The 15,765-nt window shown below is 44.3% G+C and overlaps 1 protein-coding gene and 2 long non-coding RNA genes across 5 annotated transcripts; all 3 read right to left on the reverse strand.

Moving 5' to 3' along the window:
* Positions 1–274: 274 nt before the first annotated feature.
* LOC123180440 (uncharacterized) lies at positions 275–8,926 on the reverse strand. Of its 3 annotated transcripts, none has more exons than XR_006491007.1 (4): positions 6,136–8,925; positions 4,441–4,510; positions 3,274–3,417; positions 275–490 (listed from the first exon to the last, which is right to left on the reverse strand). It is a non-coding gene; the product is annotated as an uncharacterized lncRNA (long non-coding RNA). The 3 variants fall into 3 exon arrangements; XR_006491006.1 differs by lacking the exon at positions 275–490 and adding an exon at positions 4,240–4,318 and having other exon boundaries at positions 3,158–3,417; positions 6,136–8,926; XR_006491005.1 differs by lacking the exon at positions 275–490 and having other exon boundaries at positions 3,158–3,417.
* A 1,607-nt stretch (positions 8,927–10,533) lies between these two features.
* Positions 10,534–15,446, reverse strand: LOC123180442 (uncharacterized). The gene is made up of 2 exons (XR_006491008.1): positions 15,245–15,446; positions 10,534–11,661 (listed from the first exon to the last, which is right to left on the reverse strand). It is a non-coding gene; the product is annotated as an uncharacterized lncRNA (long non-coding RNA).
* LOC123180441 (putative F-box protein At4g22180) lies at positions 11,672–15,238 on the reverse strand. The gene has a single exon (XM_044592495.1). It carries the CDS (start codon positions 14,929–14,931, stop codon positions 13,567–13,569), a length of 1,365 nt encoding a protein of 454 aa, XP_044448430.1. The 5' UTR covers positions 14,932–15,238; the 3' UTR covers positions 11,672–13,566.
* Positions 15,447–15,765: the final 319 nt, after the last annotated feature.

Here is a 15,765-nt window from a genome sequence, read left to right on the forward strand (position 1 = left end):
TATCAACCACTGAGCCCAGCACAAAGAATTGGTTGTTCACACTTATGGAGATGTTTCCACATGACATGTTTGTGAAACTCTCTGTTACACTATGGGCGATCTGGGCAGCTCGACGGAAGGCAATCCACGAAGGCATATTTCAAAGTCCTCATGCGACATACTCCTTTGTCACCAGGTTTATTAAGGAACTTGGAATGATCTCTGAAAAGGAAGCGACGAGGCAAGCCGAAGCTCCAGTGCAGGGACTAGCTCAGCGGCCCAGGGCACCACCGACGGGCTCCCATAAAATACATGTTGATGCAGCAACGCGCCAGGGCAGAGGCGGAGCTGTTTCTGCTATTTGCAGGGACTGCAATGGCAAGTTTATCGGCAGTTCGTCGCTGGTAATAGTAGGGGTACAGGACCCAGCTACTCTTGAAGCCATTGCGGTGAGGGAAGCACTAGCACTTGCGGCAGATATGCATGTTGAGAACATGGTAGTCTCTTCGGACTGCAAGCAAGTAGTTGGGGACATAAAGAACGGATCGGCAGGAAGATATGGAGCGATCATTAAGGAAATCAAACTCCAAGCAGCACATTTCAATTGTAATTTTATTTTTGAAAGTCGTAGGGTCAATGTAGAGGCTCATAGATTAGCCAAGCACTCTCTCACTCTTGGTCCGGGACGCCACGTATGGTTTGACCAATCCCACGACCAATGATGTATCCCACACTCTGTGGTTTTTGATGAATAAAGCTTGGTTTTCCCTTAAAAAAACTTGTCGCAATAAGCGTTGAATAAGGATTGCACAATGCATCCCTCCATGGCGTGGCTTGATCAGCTTTGACGCTAACTTTCTCAATATGTTTCTTTTTCTCTTTCAGGAAACTACTTAGCCCACGTGTGTTAGGCAGTCTACTGTGGTATGACCATTTCAATGGCCTTCTACGCCCATAGGTAGAGCACATGCATCCATGTAGGATCTCAAGCTGACATCATCATATTCATTACTAAATTCAGCATTTCAGAAATATTCATCTCACAAATTGTTAATCCGATTAACAGTCTCTGTTTACTGGTGAGTACGTCTGGACGAGAGATTAAAACAAGATCCCATGTTGTCATGTTTTCAGTGACTTTTTTTTCATCCTCGCTAATTGCAAGGATTTCACCATGGTTGTCATGTTACTAGTGAATAGTTGCAACAATAATTGAGTATAATTACCAGACAATAGTATTGTATGGTGCGAAGATGGTTTGGTTTCGTGTGGTAGAACCAACCCACCAGAGTTCAAGTCCTAGACTTGACACTGGTGTCTGCATTTTGCTAGATTTATTTCCAAATTTTCGGCGATGTTCGTTTAGCGGGAGAAGGTGTTCCCAGCAACTACAAGGCACATGTGTGCATTCATAGGAGTGAGTATATGTTTTTTTTAACAGTACGGATGAGTATATATGAGCACCTGCGATTGTACCGTGTCCTTAAAAAAAGTATTGTATGGTCCAGACATTGCCAGTTTTTTAGAGTGAGTACTTTTTAATTTACATCCAATTTAAGAGAAGCCTCTCCTTTCCCTTTGTCTCCCTTCGTAGCAAGGCGAAAGGGAGTCACCCTCACTCCACGGCGAGTCCATGGGTCCGTGCCTCCTTCACCGCCTAGCCCGACGGCGGTAGGAGGTGGGGACCAACATCAAAAGGACATGTGGGCCAACGGGACACAGAGAAAGTGAGGCAGCATGTAAGGCCAACTCCATCGCGCGACCCCAAACGGACGTCCGTTTTGTCCGGATTCTGTCCGTTTGGGTAGGGATTTGGGATCGTGTCCGGGCGTGTCCTGGGATGCGGTGGCCGTGCACCCAGCGCGCGGACGCATCCCGGCCGCATCCTGTCCACGTGCATTTTTCTTTGCAAGTCCTTGAACTTTTTTTTATCATTCATTTTTGGTACATGACAATACATCGTCACATTTTGACTAGTAAAGCAAGGCCAAAGAAAATAACAACCACAAGAATACATTTTAGAAGATACCCAACTTTCATAACTGCTCCCTTGAGTTGGGTTAGGACCTTCTCGATGCACTCATTGTTGATCTGTGGAGGAGGCTCGATGTTGCACCCTCCTTTCTTCTTCAAGCCAGAAGTCGATGTTGCTTCCTCATACCTAGTCTCGTGTCTAGCCTTAGCAACAAGTGCACTTGTCTCATCTACAGCCTCTGCTAGCTAAAAGTGCACGAACATGTACTAAATTTCGCTCTATCAATATCGATGTACTCTTCTTCCCAATACCAAAACTTGCATCCATTCTACACAATAAAATTTGAAGTTAGCACAACTAGTCTACTCCAAGAGCACAAACCGAAGCTAAAAAGAGCACATACCCCATCGTTTAAGCACTTGATGAACACCCATCCAGGATGTTCCGGCGTTGTAGACACGCGGCGCACGACCATCCTTGGGCAGTGGTCCCACTTAATGAGTGGCAACGGTGCGCCGACGAGCTTTTGGGCAAGCACCGAGCCCGGCCGGCCTCCATTCATGTATCTGCCGGCGGACCACCGACGGTGCAGATCCGAGCGGCTAGAGGAGGAGCCAATGCCTGCATGTGGCCTTGCGGCCCTGCCAGGGCCTTCCGGCGAGGTGCCCGGCCAGTCCATGGCGCGGCCCAGCCTCCCACAGCCGGGCGAGCTCAAGACCGACCGGATCCGCCCCAAATCCGGCCGGCGGGTGTGCAAACCAGGTGGCCGTGGTTGGGTAGCTCGGCGGCGCCGAGGGGAAGGGGCTGGGCGAGCGCGCGTCCGAGCTGCACAGCTGCAATGGCAGCGGCGGCGGCGAGGGAAAGAGTGGAGTGGGGTGCGGCCGGAGGGAGGGAGGGGGCGGATAGAAAAAGGCCCGCCCTGTGCCACCGACGGGCGGGCCAGGGGAGGACACGCGCAGACGGCCGGCGCGTCCGCGTGGTGTCCGTTTCACCCCAAAAGCGGCGCAAACTTGGGCCGGGGATGAGTCGAAAGCGGACACAAAACGGACAAAAGTCTGTTTGCTCCCGCGCGCTGGGCCACCCGGTTTGTCCCTTTTACCCCAAACGGACGGGAACGGACAGGATAGGGTCGCGCGGTGGAGTTGGCCTAACCTATACAACCACTCAGGTAGCACTGGCATATTATAGAAAAAAAATAGGGCATGACGTCCGATGAATAAGTTTGCCATAGTACATAATTGGGTATATGGTATATATGTTCCGGCAAGTGTAACTGAACGGGTAAATTCATAAAGCAAATCAAAGATTTATATTTGAACCTGAGTTCACATTTTTAAGGAGGTGCCAAACAGCAGTGCTATGTTAAACGCAGCGATCACGTGCCACCATTCATCCTTCAGTGCTTCTCAACTTTAGCCTGAGGCTCAGCGATGCAAATTTGTAGCTTCAGGCCGTTTTGTGTCCTGGAATAAGCAATGAAGAACGTTCAGAAATACTGTACAAGAAAGGCTTGCTTGACAAATCGTTTACAAGATTCGAAAAGAACAAGATAAACATCAAAGATTAATTCTTTTTACACGGGTGCGTACGTATTAAACTAGAAGTTGTCACATCCCTAGCTTAGCTGAGTAACTGCAGAAGAACAACCAGCAAGGAACCTTCTCGTAGGGGATGAGAGCGCAATATCGCGTGCCCGGAATTTCATATAACTGTTTCTTTTTTTTTTGGCGAACGTGAATTTCATGTAACTGTAAACTGACTCCCATCTATACTGGGAGCGGGGAACAGAGCCAAGCAAAATTTACAAGGCAAATGGGCTGGCCACAGCGGACTCCCATCTATACTTTTTGCGACCGGGGATCGAATCCGGGCTCCAAGTGTGCACACACCGCACCCTCACCAACCCAACCATCGGGTGGTTCCTCTAGCTGTATATATAACCTTGTCGGAAATGTCAAGCTAGGAACCATCAACAACAAAAATAGCACAGTGCACTTGACTATCAATTAGCTGAGGTAGTTGAATGCCACACCATCGGCTAAACAAACAAAACGATGGCACCTAGTATGACCTTGGTTGGCTACTCTCATTATCTCAAATGAAATGTTTGCTTACAGCTCACTATTAAACTTCTTGTAAGATGACTCATCAATTATATGGCGTGGTACACAAGTGTTGTGATACTATGCTACTGACATAACAAAAAATTAAAAATAAATCAATTGGCAAGATCCATTACACATAACCACCAAAGGAATTAAGTATCCTCTATCCTGTAACCATACCATTGTACAGAAAGAGTATGTCCACAGCTTCTAACTGTACATATGCCAAAACTGATTGCTCAACAGTTCCTTTCAGGATCTAAAAATCAACGGTTACAAACTCAGAATACTATTTTAAGATAAACAAGGATACTGGGTGCACCATGTAAATTCTGTTTGCAGATGACAGCAAATGCACAATGTAAATGATCAAGTTCATACCTGCAAAGTAAAGGAGCTACATTGTGTGCTTTACTCCCAGATGAGAGGTATCCACAGGAAGATCAACCTTCTGCAGTGTAACAGTGCAAATTGCTCAATCTGTAGCCAGATATTAATTGTGTCTTATAACAGTCTATTTGAATGCTGAAGACATGAACTTTTGTTGAAAGAAACAAAATCTAGTACATTTATGTTTCCAGCGATCTTGTTGCACAAGGCAAGCCCATCCTTCACCGTGTACATACAATCTAGTACAATATACACCTTGCATGACTATACTAACTTTTGGTCCAAGAAGGAAAACAAACCATATGTCCAGCTACCGGTTTGCATAGTCAGTTCATGTGCTCACAGTTCTTAGGCTATGCAAGTAATCTACTTTATTGGATTCATTGACAATCTCGAGTCCTGTGTGTACGTAATTCATATAAGGCCCTACCTGATTTTTATTTCGTTTCTCAATAGTCTTAATGATGATTTATTGTATCTCTTTCCCGAGATGCAATTTTTCTTGGTGCTAGGGAATGGATCTCTCTTCTAGAGGGGCTTTACTTCTTTCAGTGCTCATGGAAGAGGAAGGTCTTGGCAAAATAGCTAGAGGGGCTGCTCAGGGTGGACAATGAGGGATGATGTATCATCATTGATCATCAACATTTTGGTAAGCCACCCGTTGCCTAAAAGGAAGACTATATGACCTCCATGCAATATGTAAATGTTCTTTTGTCGCGCATCTGATTTGTTCTCCGTACTTGATGATATTACTGCACCATTTGTGTAGTATAATGAACTACACCTCGCTATATGAATGCTTCTAGCTCAGTATAACTTGTTAATAACAACATCTACAGTTGGGCTTCAAACGAATTTCCAGAAGAAAGGTTTCAAACAAATGGTATGTACTAGGCTTTCAACTTGTCATGAATGCAGCAATCTGCTCCTTCCAAAGCATTTATCATTTAGGCAATTATGATACAGGAGCTAAGAAAAGTTTCATAAAAAGTCCGTACATCCAATAATATAAAGAAAAGAAAAGTTTCATAAAAAGTCCGATACTTTAAGTCCGTACACCCAATAATACAAGGAAACTCATACAGGTTTACCGTATAAAGTGTGATCCTTATTTGCTACAGTGCGGAACTGTGCAAGAAGGCTCTAAAAGGGATATTCTCTCCCTTGAAAACTGGATTAGAACCAGCCTCTGTGCATCTCTGCTGATTGCTCACTACTAGTGGGGACTGGTTCCAATTTGTGAAAATTGCAATGAACAACTAACAACTTTCTCGTCAGTGTTGGGCACTATCAGCCATTGATCCTTTCCTCCATAACATTAAAAGTTGATTACAACTTGTTTTAGTTAGACCTTAGAACTCTTATTCAACTCTCAGTATGTAACTTGGTTGTCTTGAATAAACATGCTAATTAGGCAGCCAACACTGGTTACTCATTTTTGTGCAGGCGAGGTAACACATTACTACTATTAATGAACTACTTGTCCAGGTTGTACTAGACGACCAAACGGGCACTGCAGTTCAGCAATACTGTAACAGGTGGTACTGTATTATACTACAAGTTTGTTCAAGCCAGGACTTAATATGGTTATGAGACAAGTCAAATCAAGAGACTGCACATGGAAATGAAGTGCTAAACATGTATAGGAGTCAATGCAGTTTCAAAGCATATTCCTCTAAAGAGTACCTGCATGCTAGCCAGAGGCGAATCCCTTGTTGATACCTCGACCAGATTTATTGAATAGGAAGTGTATTTGCTATCCATGTTTCTGCATGAGGCTCATGGGACAGGTCATGAATACTTTCAGAAGAAATACAAGATGCAGAAAGCCAGAAACATGAGATTAAGACATTAAAGTTCCATCTGGAGGACCATCCAGAGCAGGCGCTAGTGCCTCAGCAAAGTTTGACGACCCACATTCAAAATTTCAAATATAACATCGCATTCCCGATTGGATAGTGCTCCTTTAAGAACATCCACCCAAGACATCGCCGATGAAAAATGACCATCTCAATGGCACTCAGTTGAAAAAGAAGAAGCAAATACTCCCTCCGTCCCAAAAAGAATGTCACCGGCTTAGTTAATTTTGATTTTTGCAAAAAAAAAACTTATGCATTTAAACCTGTTGCAAAGTCAGCCTGTATCCTTCCTTCCTCCTCCCCCGTCGTCCACGAGTAGCCAGCCACCGTTGGAGCCAGCGCTGCCCACCTGCATTGTCGCCACGGAGGCAACCACCGCCCCCCACCTGCGCAGCTAGACCACCGCCGCCCCACCTCGCCCACTGCCGCCCACGGGGGCGACCAGCGCATCCACCGTCAGGCCCAGCACCGCCTCCCACCTGTGCAGCTTGACCACCGCTGCCCACGGAGGCGACCAGCGCATCCACCGTCAGGCCCAACGCCGCCTCCCACCTAAGCCGCTGCCACAGGGGCGACCACCGCCGCCGCTCGCAGGAGCAGACACTTCGCCCACTTTGGCGCCGGCGCCACAGATAATTCCGGCCGCTCCCGTCGCAATTGTCATAGTAACAAGTAAACAAACACAAGAGTCATGTCCATAAAGCAAATAGATATACTGGCAAGCATAGGTGCAGAGAAGCACATATATAGTTAGTAATAAACTTGGATAGATGGTTCAATACAAGCACATTGCATCAATACCAGTAATAACTTAGATGACTTCTTACTTCTAAGTACTCAGAGAATTTTCAGAGAAATATAGAAATTCAGAGAAACTTGGAGTATTACAGTGCCAGCAACTTCAGAATATTCAGATTACTTCAGTATTGTCTACATGATCAATAGTGTTCACTATAAATCAATCATGTTCACGAAATTCACAATCTTGTCTGAATATTTTCCGAGAAATATAGAAATTTAGAGAATGACTGAATATTTCAGTTTATATACTCAGAGAATGACTGAATATAAATTCCATGTATTTAGTCAGGACCATGTATAAATATAAATTCCATGTATTTAGTCAGGACCATGTATAAATATAAATTCCATGACTGTCATTATCTTTCAGTAAGAGAAATATAAATTCCATGACTGTCATTATCTTTCAGACAGGGCAATGTATTTGCACTTCCATGCCCATTTATTAATTAAGGCCCAACTAAGCTGCTTGAGACCATATGGATAGCATAGGAAAATGAGACTGTGCCATAAGTTCAGTTTTCATGTACTCCTATAATTCTGCAATAAGTTTGATTGTGTTAAATCTACACTAAGATTCTGTCATAACTTCAGTTTATGGAGTAAATAATCTGCCAAATACAGTGTTATCCTGGTTACAGTATCTTAACTGGAGTGCTTCTGAAAAATATAGCTGACATGGCAGCATTTCTGGTTTTAACCACGAAAAGGCAAGGTGCACAAGCAAATTCAGTTAAAATGTTAAATTCAGGACCATTTAGTCAATTCTGGTCCAAGGGGCTAAATCAGAAGTCTGTGGAGTCATATCACTTTATTTCACAGTTGCTAGAATAGAAACTTAGAAAGCACAAAGAGGCATCTCTGTTGGCAAAATCAGACCACCCCAACCCGCTTCCAAATTTCAAAATGCTAAGATGGTACACTGTGGTAGGGAAACATAACCCCAACAGCAAGAATAACAAAACAGTGTTCCTGTATGCACAGCAAAGCATGCATATCTCTCTTGGCAAAAATCGCAAAATATCCTAAGAATATGACCATTACCAGTAATCACACCAGGAAAACATATGATTTTTCTTCTGCTGAAGAATAACTCCAATATCTCAAAGCAGATTTGTGATCGAAGGGATATGTTTCAGCGGCTAAATGTGTGTGCACCATTCTGTACCAACCTAGAGGCTACACCATTTCACAGCATCCACAGTTATCCACAAAGATTAACAGTGCCTAGACCATTCTATACCAATGTAGAGGCTACAGCTGACATCTGCACCGACACTACGCTGGAAACACAGGCAGATTCAGAGGAAAATGCAGCAGAGACAGCTCCTATCTCGCCGGACAACACAACACAACCGCCCGTTCGACACCTAGCTAGTACTGTAGCAACTGCAGCAACCTGGAGAGATAACCTGGTACGATCAGGTCGTGGAGAGGGTCGAGGATGCTGCAGGCAGCTCCCGTGGTGTTGGTGAGGGCGTGGAGCGATGGAAGGAGGCGGACACGGAGGGAAGCTGCGGGAGGTAGTGGGTAGCGGCGACCGGCAGGAGGAAAAGGCGGCGGGCCTGGAGCCCCCCGTCACGGCGGCGCCCTTGTTGGCGGTCTGCTCCTCTCATGGTGAGAGGGACCGGCGCTGGCTCATGCGCCAGTCCCCCGCCCACAGCGCCTGGCGAGCGCGGGAGATGTCGCCGGCGGAGAGGGCGGCCGGGCGGAGCAGGGTTGGTGGGCGGAGGAGGAAAGGCTGGTCCGTCTGTGGTTGGGCTCGGTCAGTAGGGTCCATCGGGTCTGTGAACCGGCACGTAGCCACGGGGATGGTTCGGTCGAAACGCCCAGTTTTCAGGCTCCACTCGTCGGTGACGGTCAGGATAACACAGGCGGCTCGGGAAAATTTAGGAACATGCTTTTACAGTTTAGCTTTTGTTCCTTTTGATCAAAGGGGCAGCCATAGTTTCAAAAGAAAAAAGAAAAAAAAGGAACTATTGTTGTCATTGTATCCATTTCATATGAGATGTTCTATTTTTTCTGTCTAATCCCCCTATAGTTAAATGAAACAGGGATCCCCTTTTCCTTCTTCACAGGGATCTTCTAACCAAAAGGACAGTATTTTTTATATAAGAGGGTTCTGTGCATGTTCAATATCAAAATTTCCTTGCACAGTTAAGCTCAACACTGGTTCTAGACGGCGCAGCAACGCGGCCGTTTGCTTCTAGTCACTACTAATAGTGAACTACTTGTCCAGGTTGCACTAGACGACCAAATTGGCACTGATGTTTTAGCAATACTGTAGCAGGTGGTACTGTATGATACAAGTTGGTTCAAGGCAGGACTCAATATGGTTATGAGACAACTTAAAGCAAGGAATTGGACATGGAAAAGAAGTGCTAAACATGTGTAAGGGTCAATGGAGTTCCAAAGAATATTCCTCTTGAAATAGTACCTGCACCGTTAGCCAGAGGGGAATCCCTTGTTGCTCCTGAATGCAGAGAAAGCTCAACCAGATTTACTGAAACATGAAATTTGTTCGATGTCCATGTTTCTGTATCTTGGACAGATCCTGAATACTTTCAGAAGAAGTAGAAGATGCAGAAACATGAGATTCAGATGTTGACGTTCCATCTCGAGGACCATCCAGAGAAGGCACAATATGTGGTGCCCCAGCAAAGTTTCGACGACGCACAATCAGATATAACTTCATATTTTCGATTGGAAGAAATGCTGCTTTCAGAACATCCACCTGAGACACAGTAGATGAAAAATGACTATCACAATGGCACTCCAGCTAAAGAGAAGAACCAAATAGTAACTTTTGCTATGACTGAGGAAATCTAACCAGAGAATTTAAGTAAAGATTCGTTTTGGGAATTCAAGCAATGATCTATGAATCACAATGCAGGCCTTCCACATCTTGTATTACAGTTTCACCCCGCACTATATCCATACCAATTGTTAAATTTATGTCTTTTACCTACACAGGGAATTGTGCAACGACACCCATAAGTAAGAATAATATAAGATCAACAGTAACAGAGTTGCAATAGACAGTGTTCAGCTGTGAAACTTAACACTGCTGTGAAACTTAGAAACCACAAAGAGACATCTCTGTGGCAAAATCAGACCTCCCCAACCCGCTTCCAAATTTCAAAATGCTAACATGGTACACTGCGGTAGGGAAACATAACCCCAACAGCAAGAATAACAAAACAGTGTACCTGTATGCACAGCAAAGCATGCATATCTCTGCCCAGGACATGGGGCACCACCAGCTATACGCTCATCGGCTGTAGATGCATTTCCTGTCGTGATCTGTCATTTTTCGAGCAAAGCCAAGAAAATCGTACTTAAATGCACTGCCTGTAGTGCTAGACAGATCATGTAAATGTGCTTCTGCAACAGTTAGACAAGTGTAAACTCGGACATGTAAGAGTATATTTGATAATGCTCTTTATTTTCTTTCATATCTGTCTGTCAATTTTTCTGTACACTGAAAAAAACGAAATTACTCCAGTGTGATGTGGAGCAGTCTGATCGATCTGCCATTTATGAGAAAATTGTTCATGTTACAAGAAAGGGGGCAATAGAGGGCTGTATCTCTCCCTCTCTTTCTTTTTTGAAAGGAACACTACTCTGCATTCTATTACAAATTTACAACCAGCAGATAAATACATCACATGGCTGAAGTGATTTGCACAACTTGAAGTAGTGCCAGGGCTTTTCAGTATGTCCTCGAGGTGTCCTTGCCCTGCCGCAAGCGCTCGCCCATTTCTGATAGTAGTTGCAATGATCTACAGACTTGCTTCACCTTCTTGTATTGGCAAAAGAGGCCAAATATATCAGTCAAACAAAGAGGCCACCTTGTTCTTCGTCTTCATCCAACCTGAAACAAGCTAGAGGAAGAGATGAATGGATGGAAATGGCATCCCCACTATTTAAAATTTAATAGCAATCACACTGAAGCAACCATCCCCGAATCTTTTTTTTGGGGGCTCCAGTAATTGCTGAAATATAAACAGAAGCCACACGTTACTGACAGTCTGACACCAATACCATCTGCAGCTATCTAAAAATCCAAGAAAATTGGCTGTGTTTCTCAAAAGATTAACGAGAAAATTAGGGTGTTTACAGTTTTATTGAGAACTTTAATAAGATGGCTGCATGCATCGCTTAGATGCAGAGGCCGGGGGAAAGCCTCCTTTTCCAAAAAAAAACAGTTTAATTGAGAACTTTGTGGATAAGATGGAACAATAGGCACCTTTTAGGCAAAAGTGCATAGTATAACCAAAATAAATGAGGAACTAATCAACACTAATCCTACTGGATAGTACAGGATCAAAAGAGTTTATACATCATATCCCTATTCGATTTCCGATTTTTGACAAGCGATCAGAGATGTATACATGAAACTACCATGGATGGAGTGTGCACAGGAAATGTACACGGAATCAGATCACACAAACCCGACGCAAGAGGGACCCTCTGACCTCGTAGGGGACTCCATGGTATTGTCAGCAAGCGAATATCTAACAGACATCCCATTCAGGCTGGACACCATTATCTGCATTAGCACAGCCAACAGTCAGCTGATAAAGCAATAATATTCAGTGGGGAAGAAAAAAGAACTCAAAGCTATTGGAGAATCGGGAAATCTATGTAAATTATACAAGGTGAAAACATCATCTCCTCAAAATAGAAATCCCCATGTATTTCTATTTGAAGGAGGGGATGATTATGCTATGATTGTATTTAGAGACGAGGAAGATAGGGATCAAGTATACAGAGATCAGGATTATCTAGATTAGGAGTTAGGTCCAAATATTGGCTTAGATACTCATCTTAGGGCCATATGTAGGACTCACTACTCCTGTTTATATTCTGAATGTAAAGGGCATAAGACATAAGTATCACACGGGCAAGTGGTATGCTAACACCAATCGTATGTAGAAACAGCTTTCAGCGAATGAACAACTCTAGAAGCAAAATTTAAATACTTACAACACTAGAAATGTGTTTTAGCTTGCCAATTGCTCGCAAACTTTTGCGGATAGAGAACTCATCTTCAGGAAAACAAAGTTAGCAGAAGGTTGGAGGTCAATGCTTTTGAGCTACCGAAGAAACAGACCTCAAAAACAGATTGAGTGCAAAAAACAAGCATGTCTGTCGACAGAATCACTGATGCTCATTAATCATATTCTGTTAGAATTGCAGTATAGCTGAATAATCAACTTAGAGCATACCATAGTTATCACTCGTCAATCTAGCTATGATAATATCCTTGCATACTTGTTCCTCCCATGTATGTACCTTGAGCTAATTCTCAAATGAACTTGGAAGCACATTTGCAAGTCTTGGAAAAAAATCATTTATAACATGCCCAAATGCCAAACTTCCTTTTTCTTCTTGAAACTTCCAAAGTTTGTGGGGTTTGCACATGCGACACGTGTGGATTGGCTATGCATTGCTCATTCAGTTTTCATAATATCTTATTAACCTCTCCAGATTGTGGCTATGCATTGCTCTTTCAGTTTTCATAATATCTTACTAACCTCTCCAGATTGTTTAAGAAAAAAGGGAGTGCAGGCTTGAACACCAAGGATAAACCCTTTTCAAATTGGATTTGTTGCCAGGTCATATAAATAACGGATCTGTATAAACCATCGAATACCAGTTGCACACTAATTTCACAAAAGACTAAAAGGTTATTTAAACAATATGACAAATTACAGAAAACCAGAACACAATTAGGGCAGGTCTAACACGGAAAAACCAATTTTTGGAATTTTTTGGACATAACTACATGTTTTGATCATCTAATCTAATCGAAACCTACTCTTTGGCCACTCCTAATTAAAAAAAAAACTGATGTGGCGCCCACATATCAGTCCATACATAGCAGAGCCACCCGACGAGGCGCCAACACCGTGGACCACCGGTGTGGAGACAACACATACACTTGGGCTTGTGTGGTATCTCTGCGCCGTGTATGAGCTTACATGGTCCATACTTAGCACAGAGAGTCACGCAAGACGACGTCGTGATTCATGAATCACTGGCGGTGAGATGACACATAGGCGACGTATGAGCTGATATGGTCTACATGTTACTTTTTGTGTTACGAGTGGTGAAATGGTAGGTTTGGGTTAGATAAAATGAATAAACGATCCACATAAATACATGTGGTTCTGTGAAAGAAAATATAAAACTGTGGTTCCATGTTAGACCTGTCCTAAATGGAGAAGCTTAGTATCGTAAACATATGCACACTGAGACAAAAGATATTGGACAATTCAGAAAATAAAAGCCATTTAAAATATAGCAAACCAGGTATGAAAAACATATAAACGGAACATGCCTCCGTTTTCATAGCATTTGCCCATAAAATTTGGAAATTTGGTCCAAAAAGCTCTATTGGACAGTTTCTAATAGCATCCGAGAAGCTAACTACAAAATTGTAATAAACTCACTATTTGTCCAAAGCCATGTTAATCCTTGTGAGGTTGGGTGTCATCCATATGGGATTTGGCCAATTGCACCAAAGCTTAGGTACATCTTCCCTATTGTCATTTTCCAAGTTGAGAATACCTATATCCCGGTCATTATTCTTATACTTCGAAATATATGTCATGTCGTCCGTGAAATAAACACGATTTGGCTTCAGTTGTGGATATTCCTCGGTACTAAGGCATTGCGACTGACTACGCCCAAGAAACAGCACATGATCATGCAAGCCATTCATTTCCACAAGTTCTTTTGCTGCCACATCAACTTTATAAAATAGTACTTTCTTAGTCTTTATGAACACTTCGGGTGTGAAATCTAATGCTCTGCAAACTTGCAACAGATCACCCCATGGAGCCTGAACAAAGTACGTGTACCCATCCGTCTTGTAATTCTGCAACTCGTCTGCAATAATATTCCTTGTGAAGGTAGAACCGGTCAGATCAAAAGTATAAACTCCTCCGTTTTCTGTGAATGCATACAATAGACCATCCATGTGGATGCATTGTTCATAGTTCTCGCCCGGCAGCGAGGTCCATTTATAATCACCTACCCTTGAAAACGAAAGATATTGCTCTGGACTGTGGATGATAACCACAATGTAGCTTCCCGTGGGTGGATCAGGAAACACAAATGCCCTGATGTAGAGGCAGTCAGAAAACTCATTCGGATCATCGTTCGGCGCTAGATCCCACATCTTAATCTTATTAACTGCACCGGCACTATCTAAGATCGGCTCTATTTGCTCGATGGTGATCGCCAAGGGGAGGGCAATCTGTTGACCAGTGATCGGATTGAGAAGGTGAAGCTCGGACTTCTCATCAGCAGTAACTAACCAGCCATGGGAGGACCCAATGAGATGCCTACTACGGATAGGTGGATCCGGAAGAGTTAGCTTGTAGACCCTCTTTTCTGCAAGACTGTAGAGAGAAGCTACGTTCTCACCATCGGCTTCGGAGGCGTAGAGGAGGCAAGGTGTCTGGGGCCGCTTATATTGCCCAAGCTGGTTATGTAGAGTACTATAAGCAGAGCGCCAGAAGGAGCACACAGAGCTCGCACGAATGAGGTCAGGAAGCTCCAGGAGGGAAAAGATATCCATCAATACATCCAGCGGCAGCTCCAGCAGTGTTTCAAGCACAGTCTCGGTCTCCATCAGCGGCGGCTCCGGCAATATTTCCACCACGGTCTCGGTCTCCATCAGCATCAATGGCGGGTGTTTTCTGAATTTCCAATGTGAACTGGGAGGGGGGGAAAGAGCCAGTAGCGTACGCAAAATTCTCAAGTCTAGCTGCAATAAGCTCATCATCCTCACTAAGCTACACGTCCCCATTGGAGAAATTGCAAAATCGGATCTTCTGAACGATGAATCGCTTCCGCAGCTATCAACCGCACAGCTTTAGTTCAACCTAGCAGGAGCAGGGGCAGGCAGCACTTGTATATATAATAGGAAGCTCAACCCACCTACCGAGGCCCCAGCTCAGCTCTAATTCGAGTAGGAGATGAGTCCGAATCCAAGAACGACGGAAATTTTGGAGTGGGGACTACGGAAAAAATATTTGGACTTGGAATCGGACTACGCGGCTCAGACGGATCCCAATCCCGTTCCCGCGACGACAGGAAAGAGAGAAGGAAGAGGAACAAACCAGAGGAAATGTAGTGTAGCAGCACGATAGGGCACGAGGCGGGTGGGAGGTGGTGGCGAGGTGGACTGGGGACTTCGTCGGCGGCGAGATGCGCCGCTGGCTGTATCGAGATAATTTTCTTGGGAAAATCTACCCTGCGCGCGTTCCCACTGCTGTCTTCCGTCCGATGGCGCTCGCGCGGTAAGGATCGATGCATCTCGTTATCCACTAGAGGGACCCATCTGTAAGGCTCCATCCAACTCATCGTTTTGTCGTAGAAGAAGAATTTTTTTTAAATAACGCAGACCCTCATACATACGCACCCTCACCCTTGTATACACAAGCACCCATACCCGAATTTTGGTCAGAAAAGACCGCATACATATTCGTATTGACAGAATGGACCACCTCCTCATCGTATTGACAAAAAAGACTAGCTACACCGTGGCGGCAGATCCGGCAGCCAACACGTGGCACCTGCCGCCACAGCCAGAGCCGGCAGGGCCCGCCGCCACAACCCACGGCGGCAGCCCGAACATAAC

Source organism: Triticum aestivum, chromosome 1D (assembly GCF_018294505.1).
Source record: "Triticum aestivum cultivar Chinese Spring chromosome 1D, IWGSC CS RefSeq v2.1, whole genome shotgun sequence".
NCBI classification, from domain to species: domain Eukaryota; kingdom Viridiplantae; phylum Streptophyta; class Magnoliopsida; order Poales; family Poaceae; genus Triticum; species Triticum aestivum.